Source organism: Dendrobates tinctorius, unplaced genomic scaffold (genome assembly GCF_039654945.1).
Source record: "Dendrobates tinctorius isolate UK_male_01 unplaced genomic scaffold, ASM3965494v1 ptg000102l, whole genome shotgun sequence".
In the NCBI taxonomy this organism is placed as follows: Eukaryota; Metazoa; Chordata; class Amphibia; order Anura; family Dendrobatidae; genus Dendrobates; species Dendrobates tinctorius.
In genome coordinates this window covers 9,778,008-9,804,261 of record NW_027361770.1, presented here as the reverse complement: position 1 = coordinate 9,804,261, position 26,254 = coordinate 9,778,008, and the positions used below count along the sequence as shown (strand labels likewise).

General features: G+C 44.5%; 2 protein-coding genes across 3 annotated transcripts in view; one reads left to right on the top strand and one right to left on the bottom strand.

The window, feature by feature from the left end:
- The window catches only part of ZNF830 (zinc finger protein 830), a 215,894-nt gene that overhangs the window by 89,772 nt on the left and 99,868 nt on the right, over positions 1-26,254 (bottom strand). For both annotated transcript variants that reach the window (XM_073587730.1, XM_073587727.1), the window contains exon 4: positions 23,099-23,138. In XM_073587730.1, coding sequence (XP_073443831.1) covers positions 23,099-23,138 — 40 coding nt within the window. The remainder of the gene's footprint in view (positions 1-23,098; positions 23,139-26,254) is intronic.
- On the top strand, positions 1,171-2,778 carry LOC141099727 (uncharacterized). The gene is made up of 2 exons (XM_073587726.1): positions 1,171-1,305; positions 1,411-2,778. Exons 1-2 carry the CDS (start codon positions 1,175-1,177, stop codon positions 2,705-2,707), a joined length of 1,428 nt encoding a protein of 475 aa, XP_073443827.1. The 5' UTR covers positions 1,171-1,174; the 3' UTR covers positions 2,708-2,778.

Sequence of the window (26,254 nt, the reverse complement as noted above, 5' to 3'; positions counted from 1 at the left end):
TCTGGTTTTTTTTTTTTTTTTTGGTATTTTTTAATTTTATTTTTTTTAAATTTTCATGGTTGTTTTTTTCGATGTTTGTTGTTTTTTTCCATTTATTTCCATTTAAAACAAATAATTTTTTCATGGATTGTTTATCAATATCTAGGGCTCAAAGTGTGTATGTGTGTGTGTGTGTTTGTGTGTGTGTGTGTGTGTATGTTTGTTTGTTTGGGTATATGGGCACGGGACTATGGGATGGAGGATATATATGATGGGTATATGGGCATGGGATAGAGGATATGTATGATGGTATATGGGCACGGGACTATGGGATGGCGAACATGTATCATGTGTATATGGGCACAGGCATATGAGATGGCGAATATGTATGATGGGTATATGGGCACAGGACTATGGGATGGAGGATATGTATGATGGAATATGGGCACGGGACTATGGGATGGAGGATATATATGATGGGTATATGGGCATGGGATGGAGGATATGTATGATGGTATATGGGCACGGGACTATGGGATGGCGAATATGTATGATGGGTATATGGGCACAGGCATATGGGATGGCGAATATGTATGATGGGTATATGGGCACAGGACTATGGGATGGAGGATATGTATGATGGAATATGGGCACGGGACTATGGGATGGAGGATAATTTTAAATTTATATAACTAACCACAGTTAGTTACTATGCCCGGGCAGCGCCGGGCTCTTCAGCTAGTTATCGATATTTTTTTTTTTTTAAATCTTTCAAAGATTAATGTTTGTCTTTCTTTTCTAGGCTCCACAGCGGGAGGAGGACCTCGCCCTGGACAACGACGAGCTCATCCGTCTAGTCCAGGAGCGAGTCCCGTTGTGGGACACCCGTCACCAACTGCACTCGGACAACGTGGTGATCCGGCGGCTCTGGAACGAGGTGGCCGCATCGCTGATGGATGGCTGGGACAATGCCTCTCCCCGGGTCCGCAAGGATTTTCGTAAGTATTTAAATGCAGTGTGATGCAGCAGTGATCTTGGCCGGGATCACCCAACTGTGTGTGATGCTATTAACTCCATGGAGTTTCTATCATCACACACAGTTGGATGATCACAGCCTCCAGTGCATAGTCTTACTTTTTTTCTTTTTTTTTTTTTTTCCATCACAGTGAACAAAGTCAGAACCCGTTGGCGCTCGATGAAGGACCGCTTCAACAGGGATATCCGTCAGGAGAATAAGGTTCGCAGTGGTGCTGCGGCAAGGACCGGCACGAAGTACCGATACCATCGTGCCTTGGCATTTTTAAGACCGGTCCTTGCCTCCCGAACGTAAGTATTTTCTAGTTGTATTGTGTTTTATTCTGTGCTTTTCTATTCCACAGGAGTTGGCGATTGTTAATTTATGGTAGTAATTTCTTTCTTTTCTTTTCACAGCACCTGGAGCAGCACCCTGCAACCTGGTCCCGAAGCGGTCCTTCATCAAGCTGCCCCGGACCCCTCCCAGCCATCCATCAGCGAGGAAGCACCTTGCAGGTCTGCACCACAGTCATCTGGAGACCAGGAAGCTGGTCGCTCAGGTGTTCCCCTGTCCCAGGTCTCTGCCACTGGTTTTGCGGGCACTTCCCGCCAGCAGCGGCAGAGGACCTTGGACAGGCCTCTCATGCCCGAGTTCGTTGAATTGAGCTCGGTCTTTCAGAGTAGCCTCAAGGCACTCTCCGATAGACTTGAGAGTGGTTTCCTCCTTTTGGACCAACGCTACAAGTCTATCGAGGGTCGCCTTGAGCGCCTGGAAGTCGACCTCGCCAGACCAGCGCATCATTTTTATACCCAAATAGCTCGGGACACGGCGGAACACCTTACCCCTGACCTCCAGTTGACTGTCATGCAGGCCTGCAACAATGCTTTTATGCAGGCTATGCAGCAGAGTAGGATTATGCAGCAGTCAGTGGTGGCATTTCCACCGGTGCCACCACTGACTCGTTTTACAGCATTACCTACTTCTGCTGCATATCACTGCACAGCCACCACACTTCCAAGCCTCGCCGGACACCAATATACCGCCCCAAGTCCGAGTGCAGCTGGACACTTACCCGCCAACACCATGCCAAGCGCTGCTCCTGCCTGGCCCACCACTGCTGCCGCCACCACCACTGGATGGCCCGTCGTCACCACCCCTGCCTTGAGCGCCGCAACCACCACCACCAGCGGGAGGACCACCCCGGTATGGACCGCCACAGCCACCACGCCTGCATGGACCGCCACCACCACCACCTCGGAGCAGCATCAGCTGGGGGACCCGCATTCAATATTTACGGCCCCTGCCAGGACATCCACCACCTCCAGCATGCCACAGCTGGAACAAGATCCTGGCAGGCGGTCAACAAGTGCCAGGCGGTCCCCCAGCTCCAGCCAGTCCCCAGCCTCCAGGCGTTCCAGAGGCTCAAGGCAGTCCAGAGGCTCAAGGCGGTCCAGAGGCTCAAGGCGGTCCCCGGGGTCTAGCCAGTCCTCAGGCTCAAGCGAGGACAGCAGGAAGACGACGGGCCACCGTCCTAAAAAAACTAAGAGGAGGACTCTTACCCTCCCTCCTCCCTCACCTCCCACTTCACAACTTTCCTTGCCTCAGCTCCCTTCCCCCACTTCTTTGGTTCCTCCTTCCCCTAGAACCCCTTACTCCACCCAAAGCCGTTCCTCATCCCTCCACACCCCCCAGTTTCCAGCAACTAAAAAATAATTTAAATAAATGTTATATTTTTTTTTCAAAATAATGTTTGGTTATTGTGTCTTTCGCCGCCTGCACACACTGCGCCCTACACTATGGTTTGTTTTTCTTTACTTTCTACCGGATGGTCAGCCATCCAACTCTGAAAGGGATACTATATTTCTTTTTTTTTTTTATATATATATATATATATATATATATATATATATAAATAAAACAAAAATGAAATATAGTATCCCTTTCAGAGTTGGATGGCTGACCATCCGGTAGAAAGTAAAGAAAGGGAAACCACCAAAAAAAAACAAAAAATTTATATATATATATAAAAATAAATATATATATATATATATATATATATATATATATATATATATATATATAAAAATATATATATATATATTTATATATATATAAAAATATATATATATATATTTATATATATATAAAAATATATATATATATATATATATATATATATATATATATATTTATATATACATATATATATATATATTTATATATATATATATATATATATATATATTTATATATATATATTTATATATATATATTTATATATATATATATATATATATTTATATATATATATATATATATATATATATATTTATATTATAATATATATATTATAATATATATATATATATATTATAATATATATATATATATATATATTATAATATATATATATATATATATTATAATATATATATATATATATATATTATAATATATATATATATATATATATATTATAATATATATATATATATATATATATTATAATATATATATATATATATATATTATAATATATATATATATATATATTATAATATATATATTATAATATATATATATATATATATATATATATATATATATATATATATTATAATATATATATATATATATATATATATATTATAATATATATATATATATATATATATATATTTTATAATATATATATATATATATATATATATATATATATATTATAATATATATATATATATATATATATATATATATATATTATAATATATATATTATAATATATATATATATATATATATATATATATATATATATATATATATATATATATATATATATATATATATATATATATATATATTTTTTTTTTTTTTTATGGTGGTTTCCCTTTCTTCAATTTAACCTGGGCAGATGAGTAGTGGAGTTTATTAAGACACAGTACACTGGGTACAGGTAGAAAAAACCATGTATTTTATTTTTAACAAACAAGAAAACTATTAAACCATTTGATCCTGCCATGCTACACGACCAACATCGGATAAAAAGTAGTCCGCAAATTGGTCCCTCATTTGGGCAACTTCGACTGAGGACCGAAGAGGGTGCTGAGTAAAATCTGGCAAAGGGTTGGCAGCAGGCTCATCCATGTCAAAGTTCGGCCGCTCCTTTGCCATAACAAAATTGTGGAGAACCACGCATGCCTTCACCACCTCATCTACTGTTTCCATTTTGAGATTGATGGCGGTGCTGAGAATTCGCCATCTGGACACTAGAATGCCAAAGGCGCACTCTACAGTCCTGCGAGCCCTCGTAAGCCTGTAGTTGAAAATTTTCTTGCGGTGGTCCAAGTCACGGCTGGAGTACGGCTTCAGCAGGTTTGGGCACATCTGAAATGCCTCATCCCCAACCACTACAAATGGCAGTGGTGGAGTTTGGGTTTGGGGAAGAGGCCGTGCCAGTGGAAAATTGAAATGGTTGCCGTACAACCTCCAGCCCATATCAGAGTTCTTAAAAGTCTGTGAATCGTTGCCCCGTCCGAATGCCCCTATGTCCACCGCCACAAACCGGCAGTCTGCATCCGCAATGGCCATTAGGACTGTGGAAAAGTACTTCTTGTAGTTGTAGTACTCGGAGCCACTTCTTGCGGGTTTTGTGATGCGGATGTGCTTCCCGTCCACCGCTCCTAGGCAGTTCGGGAAATTGCAGACTGCCCAGAATTTCTCCGATATTTGAAGCCACTTTTCGGCAGTGGGCAATGGCAGAAACTCCGGACACAGAACATCCCACAGAGCCCTGCAGGTGTCGGCAACAATCCCAGATAAAGTTGAGATTCCCAGCCGGTACTGGAAATGCAGGGATGAAAGACTCTCTCCAGTTGCCAGGAACCTGCCAAACATAAAAAGAAAAAATAATTATATTTCTGTCTTGGGTATTACTAAAAACACTGAAAATAAAAAAGTACATGGCCTAACTATTTTGCATGTTTTTTTAATACAACATAGCAAAAAAACATTTTATAAAGGATTGGGATTAGTACATGCCAGAAGAAAAACCATTATGCAAAAAAGCAATTTCACAAAAATAATGTTAAAAATCAATAGCCAAAAAAAACCTAATTTTTTGGACCAAAAAAAAAAAAAAATAAAAAGCCAAAAAAATTATGCAAACATAACAACATACATACCGTAAGGTGACAAGGAGCCTTTCTTCGGGAGGAATGGCACGCCGGAGCTGAGTGTCCCTTCTCCGGATGTTTCCTTCAACCATACCCAGCAAGTCAAGGAAGCTTTCCTGGGACATCCGTGTATAGTCAGCAAATTTCTCCGGGTTTTCCTGTAGCTCGCTGTACAGCGTGTGATATGCTCCACGGCTTGGCCGGAGTTCGATGATTGGATGCCTCCAAAACCTACGCCGCTGCCGTCTCTGCTGTCTCTCCCTCTCCCTTTCTTGCTGGCAACAAAAGACATACGCCTGAGACAGCGCAATGTCAAGATCCAGCTTGAAGCGGAAATTATCCAGACGCAAGTCCATCTTGACACCGGAAACAGCAGCAAAATCTGATGAATTCAGCAGTACAGGGTCTATAAAACATTCCAATGAAACACGCCCACTGGTGACCCATTGGTGGTCAAAGATTTTGCTATTGTGAAATGTCACACCTAAAAACGCATGCGCATAAAAAACGCAACCGCATGCAAAAACGCATGTAAAACGCAAGTAACACTGCGTTATTTTGACGCATCAGCGTGCGCATGAAGAAAAAAAAACGCACATTTGTTTTGCGTTTTTCTTTGCGTTTTTTATGCGCACGATGCGCTGCGCAAAAAAACGCTAATGTGAAACTAGCCTAAGTAATGTTTGCAGCGCTGTCATTTTCATGACAAACACCCAATGTTCGGGGAGCCGAATCCTGAAACAGTAACACAGACTTCCTGGTGAAGTCCGTGTTTGGTGTCCATGCCCGAACAGTATGTGTGTGGTACGGATGCCGAACTTTACTGTTCGGGTTTGCTCATTTCTACTAATTTTTCCAACAAAATTTACAAAACCATTTTTTCTTTTTAGTGACCACATTTGAAGTGACTTTGAGGGTCCAGAAGTGAGAGAAATACCCAAAAGTGAAAAAATTCTAAAACCTGCACCCCTCAAGGTGTTCAAAACCACATTCAAGAAGTTTATCAAGCATTCAATTGCTTCTTGAGAACTGAAGCAATGTGGAAGGAAAAAACGAAGATTAAACTTTTTTTTTTTTTTTAAATATACTTTAAACCCAAACTTTATTTTCACAAGGGTAACAGTAAAAATTGCACAACAAATTTTGTGGTCCATTTTCTCTCGAGTACGCCGATACCCCCTATGTCGGGGAAAACCACTATTTGGGTACATGATAGGGCTCAGAAGGGAAGCAGCGCAGTTTGACTTTTTGAATGCAAATTTGGGGGATGAATTGGGGGTGCATCTTATAATGCGTATATACCTTACCCTTGCCATTGCTGCAGGCCGGGATGAGGGGGTGCCTGGGGCAGTGCTGCCCGGGGTGTCCGTCGCTGCAGGGGATCTCCGGTGACATTTCGTGAAAGGCAAGAGCCCCCCGTAGTTCCGTGGTTTGCTGTGCGGTGGACTCCGGGAAAATGACCGCCGGGGGCAGCGCATACGCAGATGGAGATCTCGGGAGATAAGATTTCAACGCTGAAATTTGATCTCCCGAGATCTCCTTCTACGCATGCGCCGCTTCCCCCCCCCCCCCCCCCCCGCGGCCATTTTCCTGGAGTCCACCGCACAGGAAACCATGGAACTGCGGGGGGCTCTGGCCTTTCACGAAAAGTCGGCAGAGCCCCCGCAGCAGTGATGGACACCCCGGGCAGCAGCGACAGACACCCTGGTCAGCAGCGCACTGCACCTCGGACACCCCCTCATCCCAGCCTACGGCCTTGCAGCATCACCCCACTCCTGCCTCCTCCAGCAGCGACTCTCGGACACCCACTTCACTGCAGCCACCTCCCCGGTAAGCAATAAGACACATGGATTATAAGCACCACCATTTTGATTTAAAAAAAATCCTATTTTTCTCTTCAAAATTTGGGGTGCGTATTATAATCCGGAGCATCTTATAATCCAAAAAATACGGTATATATAAAAAAAAGTGTAAGAGCATTTTTTCAAAAAATCCCCAAATAAAGAAAAAATTTGGCATCGCCACGTCCGTAACAAACACATTGGGGGAAAAAATTCCTTCCCGTATGTGGAGTCGGAAAGGAATTTTTTTCCCCAATGTGAAGCTTACTGTTTGCCACATGGGTTTTTTTTTTGCCTTCCTCTGAATCAACATGTTAGGGCAAGTCAGGATAGGATATGGGTTGAACTAGATGGACTTAAAGTCTCCCTTCAACCTTAATAACTATGTTACTATGTAATAACCCGCTCTATAAAACTGTCCCACTAGTTAACTCCTTGAGTGAACACCATAAAAAAAGAGGCAAAAAACAATGTTTTATCATCATACCGCTGAAAAAAATAAAAAATGGTACCACTGAAAACGTCATCTTGTCCCGCAAAAAACAAGCTATCAGCTCCATCAGCAGAAAACTAAACAAGCTATAGTTCTCAAAATAAAGTGATGCAAAAATAATTAATTTTTCTATAAAACTTCATTCGCATGCGTTTTTCCACAAAACACAAGCATTTTGCAAGCGTTTTTAGCTTGCAGAATGCTAGAGCTTTTCCAAGCGAATTGAAGCATTGCTTGGAAAAGTGATTGACAGGTTGGTCACACTTGTCAAGCATAGTGCTTGACAAGTGTAACCAACTTTTTACTCTTGATGCTGCCTATGCAGGAACGTTATAAAAAAAATACAAAAAGCAATTCCTGAATAGCTGTTTTTCGTTATTTCCCTCTCCCAAAAATTGGAATAGAAGGCGATCAAAAAATGAAATGTGCCCGAAAATGGTACCAATAAAAACGTCAGCTCATCCCCCCCCCCCCCAAAAAAAAGCCATAACATGACTGTCGGACGAAATATGGAAAAATTATAGCTCTCAAAATATGGTGATGCAAAAACTAGTTTTCACAATAAAAAGCGTCTTTGTGTGACAGCAGCCAAACATAAAAACACAACAAAACTGGTATTGCTGTAACAGCATCAAACCGAAGAATAAAGTCGTCATATCACTTATAATGCACAATGAACGGTGTAAAAAATAAATAAAACCAATTCTTCACCTGTTGTTGATTTTTTTTCGTTCTGCCTCCCTAAGAAAACAATAAGGCTTGGTGCACATTTATCCTGCGCTCTACACTAAGAGCTTACACCAGGGTGTAACGGGGTCTACCAAGCTGGGGTACCTCTTTCAGTACCACCTCGTGTTTTCGGAGGTCCGCTCTGCGTTGGCTGGAGTCTGAATGAATGACGCTGGCTGGAATTCCTCTGAGTGCATGGGCGCATATAAAAGATCACTGCTTCTCCATGTATTTCCAGTCTGACAACACTTTACTCACAGGACACAGAATATATCACAAAGATACAGAGGGCCGGCCAATAGACAAGCATCAGGCCAGACATGCATTACAAAAGCCGCAGGTGGCCGGAGCCTGCGGAGGTTTACTGTGGGAATTACAAAGGTGGGGGGAGGGCGGACACTGCTGATAAATTAGGGACATGCATCTCACATGGAACCTATTATATATACATATAACTGCACAACATATTCTGGGTGCTGAGTGGTTCTGTAACACAGGGTTTCCGTGTAAATCTCTGAAATACGTGATTCAGATAGAACCCCAGGTGGAAAGTTGCCTATAAATGACACAGAAGGAGAGGCACAGTGGACGTCATAGGACCTGTGATCCGGCGGTGTCCATCTTTTTAGGATTGCATAAATGTGCAGTCGGCCACAGTTTTGTGCACTTATGAAAAGGACAACGCTGAACAGAGGCCAGACGGAGTCCAGTGTAACCTCTACCTCATTATAGTAAATGGATCCATTGGGATTTTCATCTGAATCAAGTCACTCAGAGATTTAGATGGAAACCCCAAAGTAAGTGGTCAGTGGAGAGCGCCGAAAAACTGTGATCCGAAACGTTATGTAAGATTTTCCCAACCAAAGATTCAACTCAATCCACAAAAAAAGCAAGTCCTCACTCAGGTCTGTCATCTGTTAATGGAAATAAAGGGGGCCTCTACGTTACTGTTATCACAAAAGCTCTGGAAAAGCAAAATGGCTCCTCACCCGCCCAAAGAAATTCAGCAAATTCTCTGCTTCCAAATCCAAATGCCCCCTCCCTTCTGAGCTCCACCACATTTAGAAGCCCACATTGTTTGACATTTCTGTAGTGATGAGAGTCTGCCTAATTTACAGGTACATGTCACCAGAAGCATGAGCTGGGCATAATGTACTGGTGACTGCAACATACTGGTCACTACAGTGTACTGGTCACTACAACTGTAGTTTGCAATTCTCACTCAGCAACATCTACTGCTACTTGTTTCTGGAAAACACCCATGGAGTCAAAATTGTCAATATATCTGTACACTCCCTGACAGAAGTTATGTCGCTTATCCATGTTATGTAAATAAAAGCTTATAACCTGACGTTAAATTCATCCATTGGTTGTATAAATTATTCTTTTGAACACTGAAACCTTCCGGAAGGGTATGGGCACACGCTGCAGATTCTGCTGCGGATCCGCAGCGGATTTGGCCCTGCGGGTCCGCAGCAGATTCTGCTGCGTTGTACAGTACCTTTATTTCAGATTTGCTGCGGGTTACAATCCGCAGCATGTTAATTCTTTTTGCGGTTTCCGCTGCAGTTTCACACCTTATCATTATGAGGTGTGAAACCGCAGGGCAAAACCGCAGGCTAATCCGCAGATAAACCGCAGGACAAGTCATGTGGATTTACCTGCGGATTTTTCAACAAAATCCGCACAACCTAAAAACTACATGGGCACATACGGTAGCCTCATGTGATTTAGGTTAAGAAAATAAATTGGCATCAATGAAGAAATATTGATCATTTAATGGACACAGAATGGTCAGATTTTGTCAAGACAAAAGTTTTGTCGCCTGGTCATATAATACACCCTAGTTTACATCCTCACCTGTGCTCAGTAAATGATCGGTTAATTAGTGGGTGTGTATAAAAAGAAACCCAGCAACCCAGGCCTTCACTTGAGCTGCAACTTGAGCTCTGACATGACAAAAATCCACCCTGCGACCAAAGCCTGGATTATCAAGAGGCTGAAGACCAGATCCACTGCAGAGGTGGCTGGCACCTTTAATGTGTCTCAGCGTCAAGTACAAAAAATTAAAAAAAAGATTTGCAGAGACTGGAGATATGTTTGACAAGCCCAGGTCCGGCATAACCCGCAAGACAATTGCTCAGGAGGAACATTTGTTGGTTAGAAAATCCAAAGCAAGCCCCTCTTCCACTGCAGCAGAGCTCCAACAGGGCTGGTCACCTCAAGGTCCTGTGTTAACTAGAACAGTTTGTAGGATTCTATCTTGAAATGGCCTCCATGGTCGAATCAGTACCCAGAAGCCAGCACTAAACAAAAGGCAAATAAAAAACCGTGTGGCTTTTGCTAAGTCCTACAGCCTGCTAAACAGATGGACGCTGGAAACGTGGCAGAAGGTGGATTTCTCTGATGAATCTTCAGTAGAATTACACCACAGCAGCCGCAAATACTGCAGGAGGCCTACTGGAGCCCGTATGGATCCAAAATACACCCAGAAAAGTTAAATTTGGTGGTGGAAAGATCATGGTCTGGTGTTACATTCAGTAAGGGGGTGTGCAAAACATTTGCAAGGTGGAAGGCAATATCATTAGCCTACAATATCACGAAGTATTAGCTACCTCTTATATTCCAAATCATAAAAGGGGTCAAATTCTGCAGCAGGATGGTGCTCCATCTCATACATCCATCTCTACAACAAAGTTCCTACAGGCAAAAAAGATCAAGGTGCTCAAGGACTGGCCAGCCCAGTCACCAGACATGAACATCATTGAGCATGTTTGGGGTAGGATGAAAGAGGAAGCTTGGAAGACAAAAGCAAAGAATCTAGATGAACTCCGGGAGGCATGTAAGACTGCATTCTTTGCTATTCCTGATACTTAATTAATAAATTGTATGCATCATTGTTGAACCGCATGGATGCAGTTCTTCAAGCTCATGGAAGTCACACAAAATATTAAATATGACTCTAATAGCACCACAACTTCCTTCACCAATGTTATGCAACATATATTTGTATTTTAAGTTAATTATTTGTTTGAATATCACATTACTTTCTGTGGGCAACAAAACTTTTGTCTTGCCAAAATCTGACCATTCTGTGTCCATTAAATGATCAATATTTCTGCATTGATGCCAATTTATTTTCTTAACCTAAACCACATTTCGGAGGGTTTCAGCTTTCAAAAGAATAATTTGCACAACCAATGGATAAATTTAAAGTCAGGTTATAAGCTTTTATTTAAATAACATGGATAAGCAACATTACTTCTGTCAGGGAGTGTACATAAATTCCCAAAGGGTTATAATTTCCAAAATGGGGTCACTTGGAGGGGATTCTGCTTTTCTAGCACTTAGGGGCCCTTTACATGGAATTCATAATCTATTCTAGGAAAATGTGTGCTCCAGGAGGCAAATAGCGCTACGTTCCTCCCGAGACTCTCAGTATGGTTAAGTAGTACTGTACAGTCACATATGGGGTATTGCCACGTTCAGTAGAAATTGTGGGACAAATTTTGGTGTCAGTTTTATCTATTTCCTGTTATGAAAATGTAAAACTTGAAGCCAAGAGAATCTAGGTGGTAAAAGTGTAAATTATTTTACCTTCACTGCTCAATGTTATAAGTCTGTGACACACCTGTGGTGCCAATATAATCACTGTACCCTAGATGAATTCATTGAGAGGTTTAGTTTGCAAAATGGGGTCACTTATGGGTGGTTCTACTGCATTGGCACCTAAGGGGCACTCATGGCACCTTTCAAACAAGTGCAGTAATATCTGAACTGTAGTATGGCGTTTCTTCCCTTCTGAGCTTTGCACTATGGATCAAAAGTAGCTTTCGAAGACATATGGGCTATCGGTGAACACAGGAGAAATTGCACAACAAATTTTGGGGTCCATCTTCTGTTACCCTAGTGAAAATACAAAATTGCTAAAAATTAATTTTTTTTTTACCACGGGTCTACGTTATAAACTTCTATGAAGCACCTGGGAATTCAAGACGTTCAATACACATCTAGATAAGTTCCCTTAGGCTATGTGCACACGTTCCGATTTTTGATGCGTTTCCGCAGCATTTTTGGATGCGCGGAATTGCATCAAATCCGCAGTGTAGTGCACAAGCAATGTTAGTCAATGGGAATTACAGAACTGCTGCGCACATGCTGCGGAAAAATACACACGGATTTGCAGCATTTTTTTTTTCCGCAGCATGTCAATTCTTTTTGTGGATCTCTAGCGTTTCCACACCCATTGACTACCATTGAGTCAGGCAAATCCGCAGCAAAACCGCAGGTTTAAAAAGATCTGCGGTTTTTCTGCGGAGTTGTGTGCGAGAAACGCTGCAGATCGGGAGGAGGAAGAGTGTGGGTGTAGACTGTGTGTGGGCGGGTGTCTGCTTGTGCGGGTCTGTATGTAGGCAGGCATCGTCCGATGGGACTACTAGTCCCATCCGGCTATGCCTGCTATAGTGACAGCTAGCCGATAATGGTACAGTAGTAGTCTCATCAAAAACACACATACAGTACAGTCACCACACAGCTAATCCCCGACACCCTCGATCATGTATTAAAAAAAAAAAAAAAGTAATCGTATACTCCCTATTCCAACGTAATCCATGTAATAACGATTGTCCAATGACAATCTCCCGTGGAGAGCTGTCACATTGGCAGACGTGATCGCTCTCCAGGGGCCTCCGGTGATGCAATGATGGCAGATATCCATCCACAGTGTATCACTCCGCCGTCAGAGGTCAATGGAGTTCAGGTTGTCACTTGCAGCATCACTGTGTGGGAAAATTCTCACGCAGCAGTGCCGTAAAGTGAGAGCATGAACTCCAGTGAACCCTCAGTGATAACACTACAGTAGCCATTATCTCCAGTCAGTGTGTCACTGGAGGCCCTCTAGAGTGGTCACATCTCCTGATGTGATAGCTCTATAGGGGAGATCATGATGGGACACTCGTTATTAAATGGATTACGTCGGAACAGGAAGTATACTGATGTTTTATTATTTTATTTTTTTACAGGTCATCGAGGGCATCGCAGGAATTAGGAGTACAATAAAGATGGGAAACAGCGTTTAGTGTTTTTTTTTCATTAAAATACTTTATTCTGGCTGTGTGTTTATTTAAGCCTTTACCAACTATAGGATTAGTAATGGATAGGTATTTTATTGATGCCTCTTCATTACGAAGCAGGGCTTGATGTCACCTTACAATACAAAGTTGACATCAACCCCACAAATATTACCCCATATGCCACCGGTACAGGGCAGTGGGAAGAGAGATGCTAAGCAACAGAACTGGCGCTTCTTAGAGATGCGCCATTTCTGGGGAGGCTGCGAGCTGGTGTTTGTAGCCGGGGGGGCAATTCCTACGCTATTAGTATCAGTCTGCAGCTGTCTGCATAGCCTTTATAAGCTATTAATTATAGGGGGACCCCACATTGTCTGTATTGAGGGGTCTTCCTGTTTTAATAGCCAGTAAAGGCTAAATATACCGCTGCTGGCTGATATCCATAGCCTGGGAAGATCCATGGGTATTAAGCCCCTCCTAGGCTATAAATATCGGACCCCAGTTGCTGGCTTTCCTCGTCTGCCACAGAAAATTGAGCAGGAGCCCACACAAATTTTTTTTAAATTTAACAGATATTGTGTAAGACCGGGGTCACACTTGCAAGAAACTTGCACGAGTCTCGTACCTCAGTACCCTGTACTCGGGACCGGAGTGTGCAGCTGCATGTACAGTGCCTTGCGAAAGCATTCGGCTCGCTGGAACTTTTCAACCTTTTCCCACATATCATGCTTCAAACATAAAGATACCAAATGTAAATTTTTGGTCAAGAATCAACAACAAGTGGCATACAAGTGTGAAGTTGAACGAAATGTATTGGTTATTTTATCAACCACTGAGGACTTTCAATTCTGAATATTTGGCTATTTTAAATTTTTGTGGAAATTCAAAAACTGAAACATGGATTTTTGTGATAACTCACCGTAAAATTCTTTTCTCCGAGACGCTCATTGGGGGACACAGAAACTGTGGGTGTATGCTTCTGCCGCTAGGAGGCGGACACTAAGTGAAAAAAGAGGTTAGCTCCTCCTCCGCCGTATACACCCTCGCCCCTATTACGGGCGGAAATCAGTTTGGTGCCAAAGCAGTAGGAGGACAGCAAAAGCAGCCTAAATACAGGTACAACGTGTACAAAGAAAACACCACCCTTATATCAAATAAGTAAATTAATTTAAACAAAACAAGAGCCAACTGGCTAATAGGGTTGGTGCTGTGTCCCCCAATGAGCGTCTCGGTGAAAAGGATTTTACGGTGAGTTATCACAAAAGTAGTCCCTGGGTGGGAGATTGACTCACCGATCCAAGCTACATGCACCTCTTGTTTAAAGGTGCGCCACCGCTGCTTGGAGAATCCTTCTACCTAGGCTCGCATCCGCTGAGGCCTGAGTATGGATATTATAATGTATGGCAAAAGTGTTCAGGCTGGACAAGGTTGCTGCCTTGCAAACCTGTTCCGTCGAAGCCTGGTGCTGAAGCGCCCAAGAGGCGCCCACTGCCCGAGTAGACTGCGCTCTGATCCTTGCTGGAATCGGCGTGCCTCTAATGAGGTAGGACTCCTGAATAGTCAAACAAATCCATCTGGCTATGGTCGATCTTGAGGCAGCGAGTCCCTTCCTGCGCCCTTCGGGGAGCACAAACAATGTGTCTGTCTGCCGAAAGGGTGCCGTCCGCGACATGTACCTCCGGAGGGCTCTTACCAGGTCTAATGTAAGAGCCTTTTCCACATGGTGCATGGTGCTGGACAAAAAGAAGGCAAAACAACATCTTTATTAATGTGAAAAGAGGACACGACTTTCGGCAGAAAAGGAGGGGCTGGTCTGAGGACCACCTTATCCTTATGGAAAGTGAGGAACGGAGCTCAGCAGGATAGGGCCGCCAGCTCTGAAACCCGCCTGAAGGAAGTGATGTCCACTAGGAACACCACTTTCCAGGAAAGGTACTTCAAAGAGATATCCTGAAGCGGTTCAAATGGAGTTTACTGCAGAACACTTAGGACAATGTTAAGGTCCCAGGCGTCCATAGGCGCCTTCTAGGGAGGTACCAAGTGGGAGACTCCCTGAATGAAAGTCTTCACCTGCAAATTGGTAGCAATTCTGTGCTGGAACAGGACAGATAAGGCCGATATTTGTCTCCTGAGGGAACTTGGGGCAAGGCCCGAGTCTAAGCCCGACTGGAGAAAAGCCAAGATGTTGGGGATCGAGGATCTCAGCGGAGAAACACAGCGGCCTCGACACCAAGCAAAGAACACCTTCCAGGTGTGGTGGTAAATTTGTGCTGAAGCAGGCTTCCGGGCGCTAATCATTGTAGCAACCACCTCGCTCCCGAACCCTGCCTGGGTTAGAATCCAAGATTCAACGACCATGCCGTCAAACACATTGTCCCTGAGTTCGGGTGGCAAATCGGCCCTTGAGACAGTAGATCTGGGCGCTCTGCAAGGCGCCAAGGAACGTCGGCGAGCAGCTGCATTAGATCTGCGTACCACGGTCGACGGGGCCAGTCTGGGGCCAGCAGAATTGCCGGCACCCCTTCCGTCTTGATTTTTTTGATGACTCTCGGAAGTAGTGGCAGTGGGGGAAATAGATATGGGAGGTGAAATTGGTTCCATGGCAGAACCAACGCGTCCATCGCGAATGCCTGCGCATCCCTGGCCCGAGCGACATATGTGGGCACCTTGGCATTCACTCTGGAAGCCATCAGGTCAACATCCGGAGCTCCCCACAGTTGACATCTGCTGAAAAACTTCGGGATGTAGAGACCACTCTCCGGATGCAAGACCCTGCCGGCTGAGAAAGTCTGCCGCCCAATTTTCCACGCCCGGGATGTGGACAGCCGAGATCACCGAGTGGTTTGCCTCGGCCCACTGAAGAACGTGCCCCACCTCGCGTATGGTTGCTCTGCTGCGGGTGCCCCCTTGATGATTTATGTAAGCCACCGCCGTGGCGTTGTCCGATTGAATCCGGACGGGGCGGCCTGCTAGAAAGTGATGAAACTTCTGCAGAGCCAGCCGAATTGCTCGTATCTCCAATAAGTTGATTGGGAGGCGTGCCTCCTGTGGCGACCAATGTCCTTGAGTTGTGTGGTGGCAAAACACCGCTCCCCAGCTGAGGAGACTGGCGTCGGTTGTCATTACCAGCCAGTGATCTGGGGGGAAAGGTTTCCTCTGGGCCAGAGAGGAACTGGTTATCCACCATCCGAGCGACTGCCTGACCTGAGAGGACAGTCGGCACCGCCGATCGAGCGTGAAAGGATTCTTGTCCCAGGCTGACAAGAGGGCGCGCTGCAGGGGGCGAAGTTGGAGCTGGGCGAACGGTATCGCTTCCATTGCTGCCACCATTTTCCCTAGAATCCTCATCCTGGATCGGATGGTATGAAGGACTGGTTGGCGAAGTGTCCGGACTCCCTGCCGGAGAGCTAGAGCCTTTTCCTGAGGGGAGAATTACCAACCCTCGGCAAGTGTCGAAGATCATTCCTAGGAAGGAGATCTTCTGAGCTGGCACAAGGGATGACTTCTTCGCATTGACCAACCATCCTAAGCGGGCAAAAATATCTAGCGTGATGTTGACATTTTCCTCGCATGCTCGTATTGACGGGCCCTTTACCAAGAGGTCGTCCAGATAAGGCAAGACGACTATGCCTCGAGAATGCAGTATGGCCACGACAACTGCCATAACCTTTGTGAACACTCTGGGAGCCATGACTAGCCTGAAGGGTAGCGCTACGAACTGAAAATGTAGATCACTGGTGAAGCGTAGAATCCTCTGATGAGGAGGAAAAATGGGAATATGCAGATATGCATCCTGGATTTCTATTGAGGCCAAGTATTCTCCCTGCTCCATGGCTGATATGACTGAACGGAGAGACTCTATCCGGAAATGTCTGATCCTGATGAATTTGTTCAGAAGCTTCAGGTCCAAAACAGGCCTGACAGACCCATCCTTTTTGGGAACCGCAAAAAGGTTGGAATAGAACCCCTGAGCTCTTTCGTGTTCCGGCACTGGAACAATGACTCCGTTGTGCTGGAGCGATTTCATGGCTCCCAATAGAGCCCTTGCCTGGATATCCACCCTGCGAAGCCGGGAAAGAAAAAACCGTCTTGGAGGGTATTTGACAAATTCTATTTTGTAACCTGAGGCCACCAATTCCTTTACCCATACGTCGTGAGGGACATTGACCCTGATGTGGTGAAACCAGAGTAGGCGGCCGCCCACCTTGCTGGTGTCGTCTGGTAAAGGCCTCGGTCATTTGGCCGACGATCTTTGGGATCTGGATCCCCTCGATCTGGGCTGCTGAGTACGCATTCTCCCCAATGGGTTGGCTCTATATGAGACCTGCCACTCCCTGTCCTGAGGCGGCGGAATTGGCCGCTGTAGTCCACCTGGGGTTGCGAAAGGCCCGAAAACGTGCCTGAAACAGGTGACGAAAAAGCGTTTTGACCTTTTGTTGAGGGAGAAACCCGCTCTTTCCTCCTGTGGAGTCGGAGATAAGTTGATCCAACTTCTCCCCAAATAGGCGGCCGCACTGATAAGGCAGGGAAGCCAAGGACTTCTTAGAAGTAAAATCGGCTCGCCATGTCCTTAACCATAGGGCTCTTCTGATAGAAACTGCATTAGCGGCAGCAAGTGCCAAGCAATTGGCCGCATCCAAAGACGCACTGATTACATAGTCTCCGGCCATCGCCATCTGACCTGCGACCTCCAAAATCTCTGCAGGTAGATCCTGCTCCTGCGCGACCTTGTTTAATGTTTCTGACCATGATATCATAGCCTTGGCTACCCAAGTTGCTGCGAATGAGGGGGCGAGCGCTGACCCTGACGCCTCATATACTGAGCGGGCTAAGCTCTCTATAAGGCGATCCGTGGGATCCTTAATCGAGAAAACACTACGGACGGATAGCAGGGTCTTAGTGGCTAGGCGCGAAACCGGAGGATCCACCATCGGGGATTCCATCCATTTTTTACGGAGGTCCGGAGCAAACGGATACCTTGTTTCGAGTGCCTTTTGACCCGAGAAACACCTGTCTGGACGATCTCTGTGCCGCTGCAAACTCCGGGTGAGAGGAAAAAATTCTGAGAGGGCGCTTCACTCGCTTAAATGCCACTTTATGCCCCGTAGCCGCTGCGGGATCATCCTCAATCCCCAGGGTCTGATTGACGGCTTCTATGAGCCTGTCTACTGTTTCACGTGACCCTGGAGTGTCCAGGTCAAGGGGCTGGTCTGAGTCGCAATCTGAGGTCTGCTCGCTATCAACCTCTGGTGACGGGGAGCGAGAAGCAGAGCTTACGGATGCCAAGGCACCAGATGAACTGGGCGACACCGTGTGGATTCGTTTCCTCCGGGTCTGCCTGGAGTGAGCGGCCCCTGCAGGCCGGAGGCTCTTGTGAGGTGGAGGTTCCCTCTAAGGCCGGCGAGCCATTGTCCCTGCCCCTATCTGGGGCTTGAAGGGACTCTATTGTTCTCGTAAGCGACACCATGGACTGTGACAGTGCCGGGGGATTCGACACATTGGTCACGGTCGCAGGGGAGAGCTCCTGGGCGCGTTTGGATTTGCAGGCTTCGCATAATCGCTTGCTCTGCGCCCACGGAAACGCAGCCCGACAAGAGGTGCATGCAGCGTAAAAGAACGTGTGCGTCTTTGCTTTTTCGGACATGCTGTATCTGTCCGCTGCTGGGGAGGGGGGAGGAGGTAGCACCCCGTTTACCCTATAGCGTGGCCTCTCAGGCAGCACTTACCCGAGTCCTGTGCCCCCCGTCCTGGACGCTTCCACCTTCAAATCGCGCGCATGTAAAACCACTCTCGGGGAGGAACTTCCGTTCTGCGGCCTAGCCACGCTCCGAAGCCGGGGCCTAAATTTCTTCACCGCCGCCCAGTGCGGGGCGGGCCGCCGGAAGTGATGCGCGGCCCAGCTCCGGCCTCAATTTTTCCCCTACTCGCCCGGGGGGGGCGCAGTTCCATGGCGCTGACAAAACATGGCGCTACTAACCGGCGCGGCGCCGCCTGACGGATCCAGCCACTCTTGCCTTGCATGGTAGGTGGCTTCTGCCGGCTGGGGGCTCCAGCCCTCAGATCTTTGCAGAAGCCCTCCCAGACCCTCACCGATGATCCTCTTCAGCCTGAGCACAGGTATGTGAGGGGGCCTCGATAAGAAATTGGACGGTGCAGGCACCCTAGCTCCATCTAACCCCTTCAGGGGGAGAGGAGAGGGACCGTCCGCTACCTTGCAGCACCGCAGTCTAAGCATTGGTGGAGCAGTGGGGGCCGCACAGACTACTCTTGTGCCTCTGTACAGCCCATGGTTTCAATACCTAGGGGTGGTCAGGGCTAAGTCCGGCACTGTGTCCCACGACGTGGAAGAGGATACGTGGAGGGACACTCGCACGTGCTCGCCCGTTGTTGGTTTCGGGAAATCGGACCCTTTCAATAGGATCCGTTGTCCCTGTCTCATCTTCATGGGAAAAAGAGGAAAAAAGTCTGGAGAAAAACCAGACGTGTGCCTCCATGGACACTAAGCAAAAAACTGATTTCCGCCCGCAATAGGGACAAGGGTGTATATGGCAGAGGAGGAGCTTACCTCTTTTTTTTCTCTTAGTGTCAGCCTCCTAGCGGCAGAAGCATACACCCACAGTTTCTGTGTCCCCCAATGAGGCAAAGGAGAAAAGTGGGGCGTGCAATATTATTCGGCCCCTTTAATTTAATACTTTGTTGCGCCACCTTTTGCTGTGATTACAGCTGCAAGTCACTTGGGGTATGTCTCTATCAGTTTTGTACATCGAGAGACTGAAATTCTTGCCCATTCTTCCCTGGCAAACAGCTCAAGCTCAGTGAGGTTTGATGGAGATCGTTTGTGAACAGCAGTTTTCAGCTCTTTCCACAGATTCTCGATTGGATTCAGGTCTTGACTTTGACTTGGCCATTCTAACACCTGGATACGTTTATTTGTGAATCATTCCATTGTAGATTTTGCTTAATGTTTGGGATCATTGTCTTGTTGGAAGACAAATCTCTGTCCCAGTTTCAGGTCTTTTGCAAACTCCAACAGGTTTTCTCCAAGAATGGTCCTGTACTTGGCTCCATCCATCTTCCCTTCAATTTTAACCATCTTCCCTGTCCCTGCTGAAGAAAAGCAGGCCCAAACCATGATGCTGTCACCGCCATGTTTGAGAGTGGGGATAGTGTATTCAGGGTGATGAGCCGTGTTGCCTTTACACCAAACATATCATTTGGCATTTGTTGCCAAAAAGTTCGATTTTGGTTTCATCTGACCAGAGCACCTTCTTCCACATGTTTTGTGTGTCTCAAAGGTGGCTTGTTGCAAACTTTAAATGACACTTTTTATGGATATACAGTATTTGAGAAATGGCTTTCTTTTTGCCACTCTTCCATAAAGGTCACATTTGTGCAGTGTACGACTGATTGTTGTCCTATGGACAGACTGTCCCACCTCAGCTGTAGATCTCTGCAGTTCATCCAGGGTCTGTGCACGTTAGTGTGTTTCCAGGGACCGTGTGTCCCTGTGACCCACACGTACAAATGTCCGTTTTTTTACAGTCAGCACTAGCAGCAAAATGTTCTGCACACGTTCACACGGATGACACACTGGGATGTCATCCGTGTGACATGTCCCGGCGCCAGCGTAGCAGCGCTCTGTTCCTCGGCGCCGGGTGCTGAAGACTGTTCTGATCAATCTCCCCTGCTCTGCTGGCAATCAGCGAGAGCAGGGGAGAATGATGAGGATTGTATTTAGGCGAGAACAATGACAGCAGGCACCGGCTGATGGGTATATTACTCTCATCAGCATACACCTGCTGCCACTAATAACAGTGACAGCAGGAGGGGTTGAGTAGTCATCAGCCAGCTACTGTGCTGTAAATTAAAATTTCTAAAAAATCCATTGTGGATTCCCCTCTATTTTCTATATAACCAGCCAGGCAAAACTCACAGCAGCGGGTTGCAACCCTTATCTGTCAGCTTCTGCAAGGCTGGTTATCAAGAATAGAGGGGTCCCCATGCCGTAATTTTTAATTATTTAAACAATAAAAAAAAAAACGGCCTTGCGAAATATGACAGCTGGGGCCTGGAATTCTCAGGCTGGCAAGGAGCCATTGATATAGGCCCCTCAGCTGCCCAGAAGTGCCAATTCTGGCACTATGCCAGACTCTTCACTCTTGCTCTTTAGCGGTGGCAAGTGGGATTGATGTGACCTTTGTTTTGTGAAGTGACATCAAGTCCACAGCTTAGAAATGGAGAGGTGACAATATGACACCTATCCATTACTATGCAAAACACAAGCCGCGGAGACACCATCACGTTTCTCAACGCAAGCAATGACTACCCAGGTCTTTCCCCGGGAAGGAACAACCACGGGAAGGGCAGTCTCCAATGAAGGAAACCACCTATGCCAAAACATGGTATCCATCCACAGACAGCTGTTTCAGGGTATTGCCCCTCATCAGTGTGGAGTAGGAAACTGGCCAGTAGGAGCAATGTCTAGTAGAAGACTGTGAAAAAGGAGGATGAATGAATTCATTGTTTCAACATCCAACACTGCGGAGACACCATCACATGTTTCTCAACGCAGTGATTCTAGAGCAAAGCCCCATCCCTTATGGGAAATATGTAAAATATGCAAAACACAAGCCGCAGAGACACCATCACATGTTTCTCAACGCAAGCAATGACTAGCCAGGTCTTTCCCCAGGAAGGAACCACAGAAAGGGCAGTGTCCAATGAAGGAAACCACCTATGCCAAAACATGGTATCCATCCACAGACAGCTGTTTCGGGGTATTGCCCCTCATCAGTGTGGAGTAGGAAACTTGCTTGCCTTGAGAAACATGTGATGGTGTCTCCGCGGCTTGTGTTTTGCATATTTTACATATTACCCATAAGGGATGGGGGCTTTGCTCTAGAATCACTGCGTTGAGAAACATGTGTTGGTGTCTCCGCAGTGTTGGATGTTGATCTCCATGAGTTCATTCATCCTCATTTTTCACCTATCCATTACTAAGCCTATAGATATATGGGAAATAAAGACACAGCCAGAATAAAGTATTTTATTAAAAATAAAACAAAACACAGATTTCCATTTTTATTTAGAAATAATAAACACAGTTATACTCACCTGCCGCCTAATTCAACTGAAGCCCTCGTCTCCTGTAATAAACCAAAAATAAAAAAAACACTATCTCTCTCCTGTCTGTGAGACATGGATTACTGTGCGAGACAAAATGACGGCGCCAGACCCCACACAGTACCAAGCCCCAGCTGGGACTTCTTCTTTCTATTTGTCTAGTACAACTTATTGGTGACTTTCTCTTCTTCTTAAGTGAGGTTTGATAAAGACCCGTAACTGGGTCAAAATGTTACCTCGTTTCCCTTGCTACCTCGATAATTTTTCTGTGGTGAAATTATATTATACACAACTCTAGTGTTTTCTATCTGCAATTATAGCGAAAAATGTTTGAGAGTGGCTGTTTTCTCTTGGTGATGATTTCTGGACTTGGTCCAAGTTCAGACTGCACCTAACTAAATCAACAGAGTGTGCGTCATTTACCTCTTGAGTTTACCTGTGTAATGTAGCCGGCATCTGACCTTTGTCAAGCAGGGTCTGCTTCTGAACCCGCTCTAAAGTCCCTGAGATGCTCCATGACAAATATCTTTCATGGAACATGAAAAAGGTATGATAATTTGTCAAAAAAAAAAAGGAAATAAAACACACTAACTTTCATGAGGCTACCAGAAACCTGATGTGAATGTAAGTCATTCTAACATAATTGTGATTTCCATGAACCTTAATGATTCTTACGCTGATGTCTTTGATGATGCCGAAGACTCATCTTCAGAATCTAGAGAATAAAAAAAAATATATACATAAACGTTATGTGCTTAAAGTGACATTAAACATAGAAAATGCAAAAAAAAAAAAAGTAAGAATATATCTCAAAACTACTAATTTGCCCAAACCCTATTCAAACTTATGATACAATTATGTTGCAAAGTTTCACCCCACCCCCACCCCTCCCTCATCCCTGTCCTGTGTTTAGTAGTAAGAGAAAGCTTAAAAGGGATAGTCTCAAGTTGTATCTTAAGAAGCTCAAAGCTATGCAGTCCCCTTACTTCCTGGTTGTTGTTTTGTGTGTGTGTGGGGGGTATACCCATCCTTGAATGACAGATACCAGAAATTAATGGTATGTCAATGTGTTCTATATTATATTTATATATAGAGATTAAAAAAAGGCATTTAAACAACCGCAGGGTTCATAAACAATAAGCAGTGATTAGGACTGGTCCACAAGCTACCATGGTGAGGTGGGGGAGAGGGTCGGGTGTGAAAATCTGTGGACCAGGGATCATAGAGGAAATATAAGAGCTTAGGAGTTGAAAGAAGTGGGCATCTAATTGCTGCATAGAAATCAATGGCCTGTAGACAGCTGACTGGAATGTTAGGAGTAAACTCCTCTCCTGTAACATAGCTACTGAGTATAATGGCCAGGATGAATCTGGCCAAGCTCCTTGGAAAGAAACTGTAGTATAAACAATCCAAGATAAAAGTACTCAAAGCAGGAGACTGAACGCAGACAGAAAAATCAAGTCAACTCCAAACTTGCTAACTAATTATCTGACTAATAAAATCAAGGTAATAACATCAGAAAATTCCTTTAAGCTATAAAGACCTTCAAGATAAGAAAAAAATAGGTTTACATACGTTAGCAGTTACTGATAGTTAAAATAATTTGCACTTGTTTCAGTCTGCAATTTTTATACCTTCATCCATTTTTAGACCACCTATAATTGAGCCTAGTTTCACATTTCTCTTATTTTGGTGTGTCCCTTTACTAATACATGCTGGATCTGAGCTCTGTGTGTCCTGGAAGCTGTGGTTTTCAGTAGATCTCAGGTGCTAGAACAGCTTCATTTCTAGAGTGATTTCCTCTTTATGTGCCTTCCTTCTTTTCTACAGACTTTTTCTTGCCCTACCTTAAAATACAGATGCTTTCCCCCCTCCCCACACACAAATCAGCTATCTCTATAGACTAATAGTCCAATTTACAAGTTTTTGGTCAGAATGTTAGTTTACAAATACGGAAAAAATAAAAAGCAGAACCTAAAACGAGATAAGACTATTACTGATAGATTTCGATCTTTTCGACATCTTGAAGCCACTCTTGGTTCTGGCTTGCAAATACTGATGAAACACTGACCAAAAAAAGACTTGATGAGCGGTTTAAAGAGGTTGTTTGGTCTCAGAAGAAAAGTCTGCAGTCACTATATGTACTGCACCGCACACTGTCACAATCTCCCTGTATGCTTTGGGTGAGTGGGTGGTTATATGACCGCATGGATGCGAATGACTTACATGCAGTCGTGTGCCAACAGGTCTCACCCAGCTTCTCTCAATAGAAAAAAATTGAGAGAAGAACACGAGTCTTGTTGGCACATGACCACAACATATATGCTGTAATGTGACCACCCACACAGGGAATTCAGGGGTATCTTGACAGTGTGTGATGTGCACACAGTCTTCAGTCACAGAATGGCTGCAGATGGTTCATTCAACACTGGAAAACCCCTTTAACCCCTTAAGCCCCAAGGGTGGTTTGCACGTTCATGACCGGGCCAATTTTTACAATTCTGACCACTGTCCCTTTATGAGGTAATAACTCTGAAATGCTTCCATGGATCCCAGTGATTCTGACATTGTTTTCTCGTGACATATTGTACTTCATGTTAGTGGTAAAATTTCATTCAAATAACTTGCGTTTATTTGTGAAAAAAACGGAAATTTGACGAAAATTTTGAAAATTTCGCAATTTTCCAACTTTGAATTTTTATGCCCTTAAATCACAGAGATACGGCACACAAAAAACTTGATAAGTAACATTTCCCACATGTTTACTTTACATCAGCACAATTTTGGAACCAACATTTTTTTTTTGTTAGGAAGTTATAAGAGGTAAAAATTGACCAGCGATATCTCATTTTTGCAACACCATTTTATTTTTACGGACCACATCACATTTGAAGCCACTTTGAGGGGTCTATATGATAGAAAATACCCAAAAGTGACACCATTCTAAAAACTGCACCCCTCAAGGTGCTCAAAACCACATTCAAGAAGTTTATTAACCCTTTAGGTGCATCACAGGAATTTTTTGAATATTTAAAAAAAAATGAACATTTAACTTTTTTTCACAAAAAAAATACTTCAGGTTCAATTTTTTTTATTTTACCAAGGGTAACAGGAGAAATTGGACTGCAAAATTTATTGTGCAATTTGTCCTGAGTATGCTGATACCTGATATGTGGGGGGGAACCACTGTTTCGGCGCATGGCAGAGCTCAGAAGGGAAGGAGCGCTGTTTAACTTTTTCAATGCAAAATTGGCTGGAATTCAGATTGTACGCCATGTCACGTTTGGAGAGCCCCTGATGTACCTAAACAGTGGAAACCCCCCACAAGTGACCCCATTTTGGAAACTAGACCCCCCAAGGAACTTATCTAGATATGTGGTGAGAACTTAGAACCCACAAGGGCTTCACAGAAGTTTATAACGTACAGAGGTACAATTAAAAAATCATTTTTTCCACAAAAATGATCTTTTCACCCCTAATTTTTATTTTCCCAAGGGTAACAGGACCCTAAAAGTTATTGTGCAATTTGTCCTGAGTACGCTGATACCCCACATGTGGGGGTAAACCACTATTTGGGCGCATGGCAGAGCTCGGAAGGGAAGCAGTGCCGTTTGACGTTTTTGGCTGGAATTGAGATCGGACACCATGTCGCAATTGGAAAACCCCTGATGTACCAAAACAGTGTAAACCCCCCACAAATGACACCATTTTGGAAACTATACCCCCCCAAGGAACTTATCTAGATGTGTGGTGAGCACTTTGACCCCTCCAGTGCTTCACAGAAGTTTATAACGCACGGGCGTGAAAATAAAAAAATCGTATTTTTTCCAC

Bases quoted from the DNA above. Each gene is read 5' to 3' on its own strand.
- LOC141099727 (XM_073587726.1), top strand. From the start codon at position 1,175: ATGAAGGACCGCTTCAACAGGGATATCCGTCAGGAGAATAAGGTTCGC. The intron at 1,306-1,410 runs GTAAGTATTTTC...TTCTTTTCACAG, and splicing joins CCGGTCCTTGCCTCCCGAAC to CACCTGGAGCAGCACCCTGC.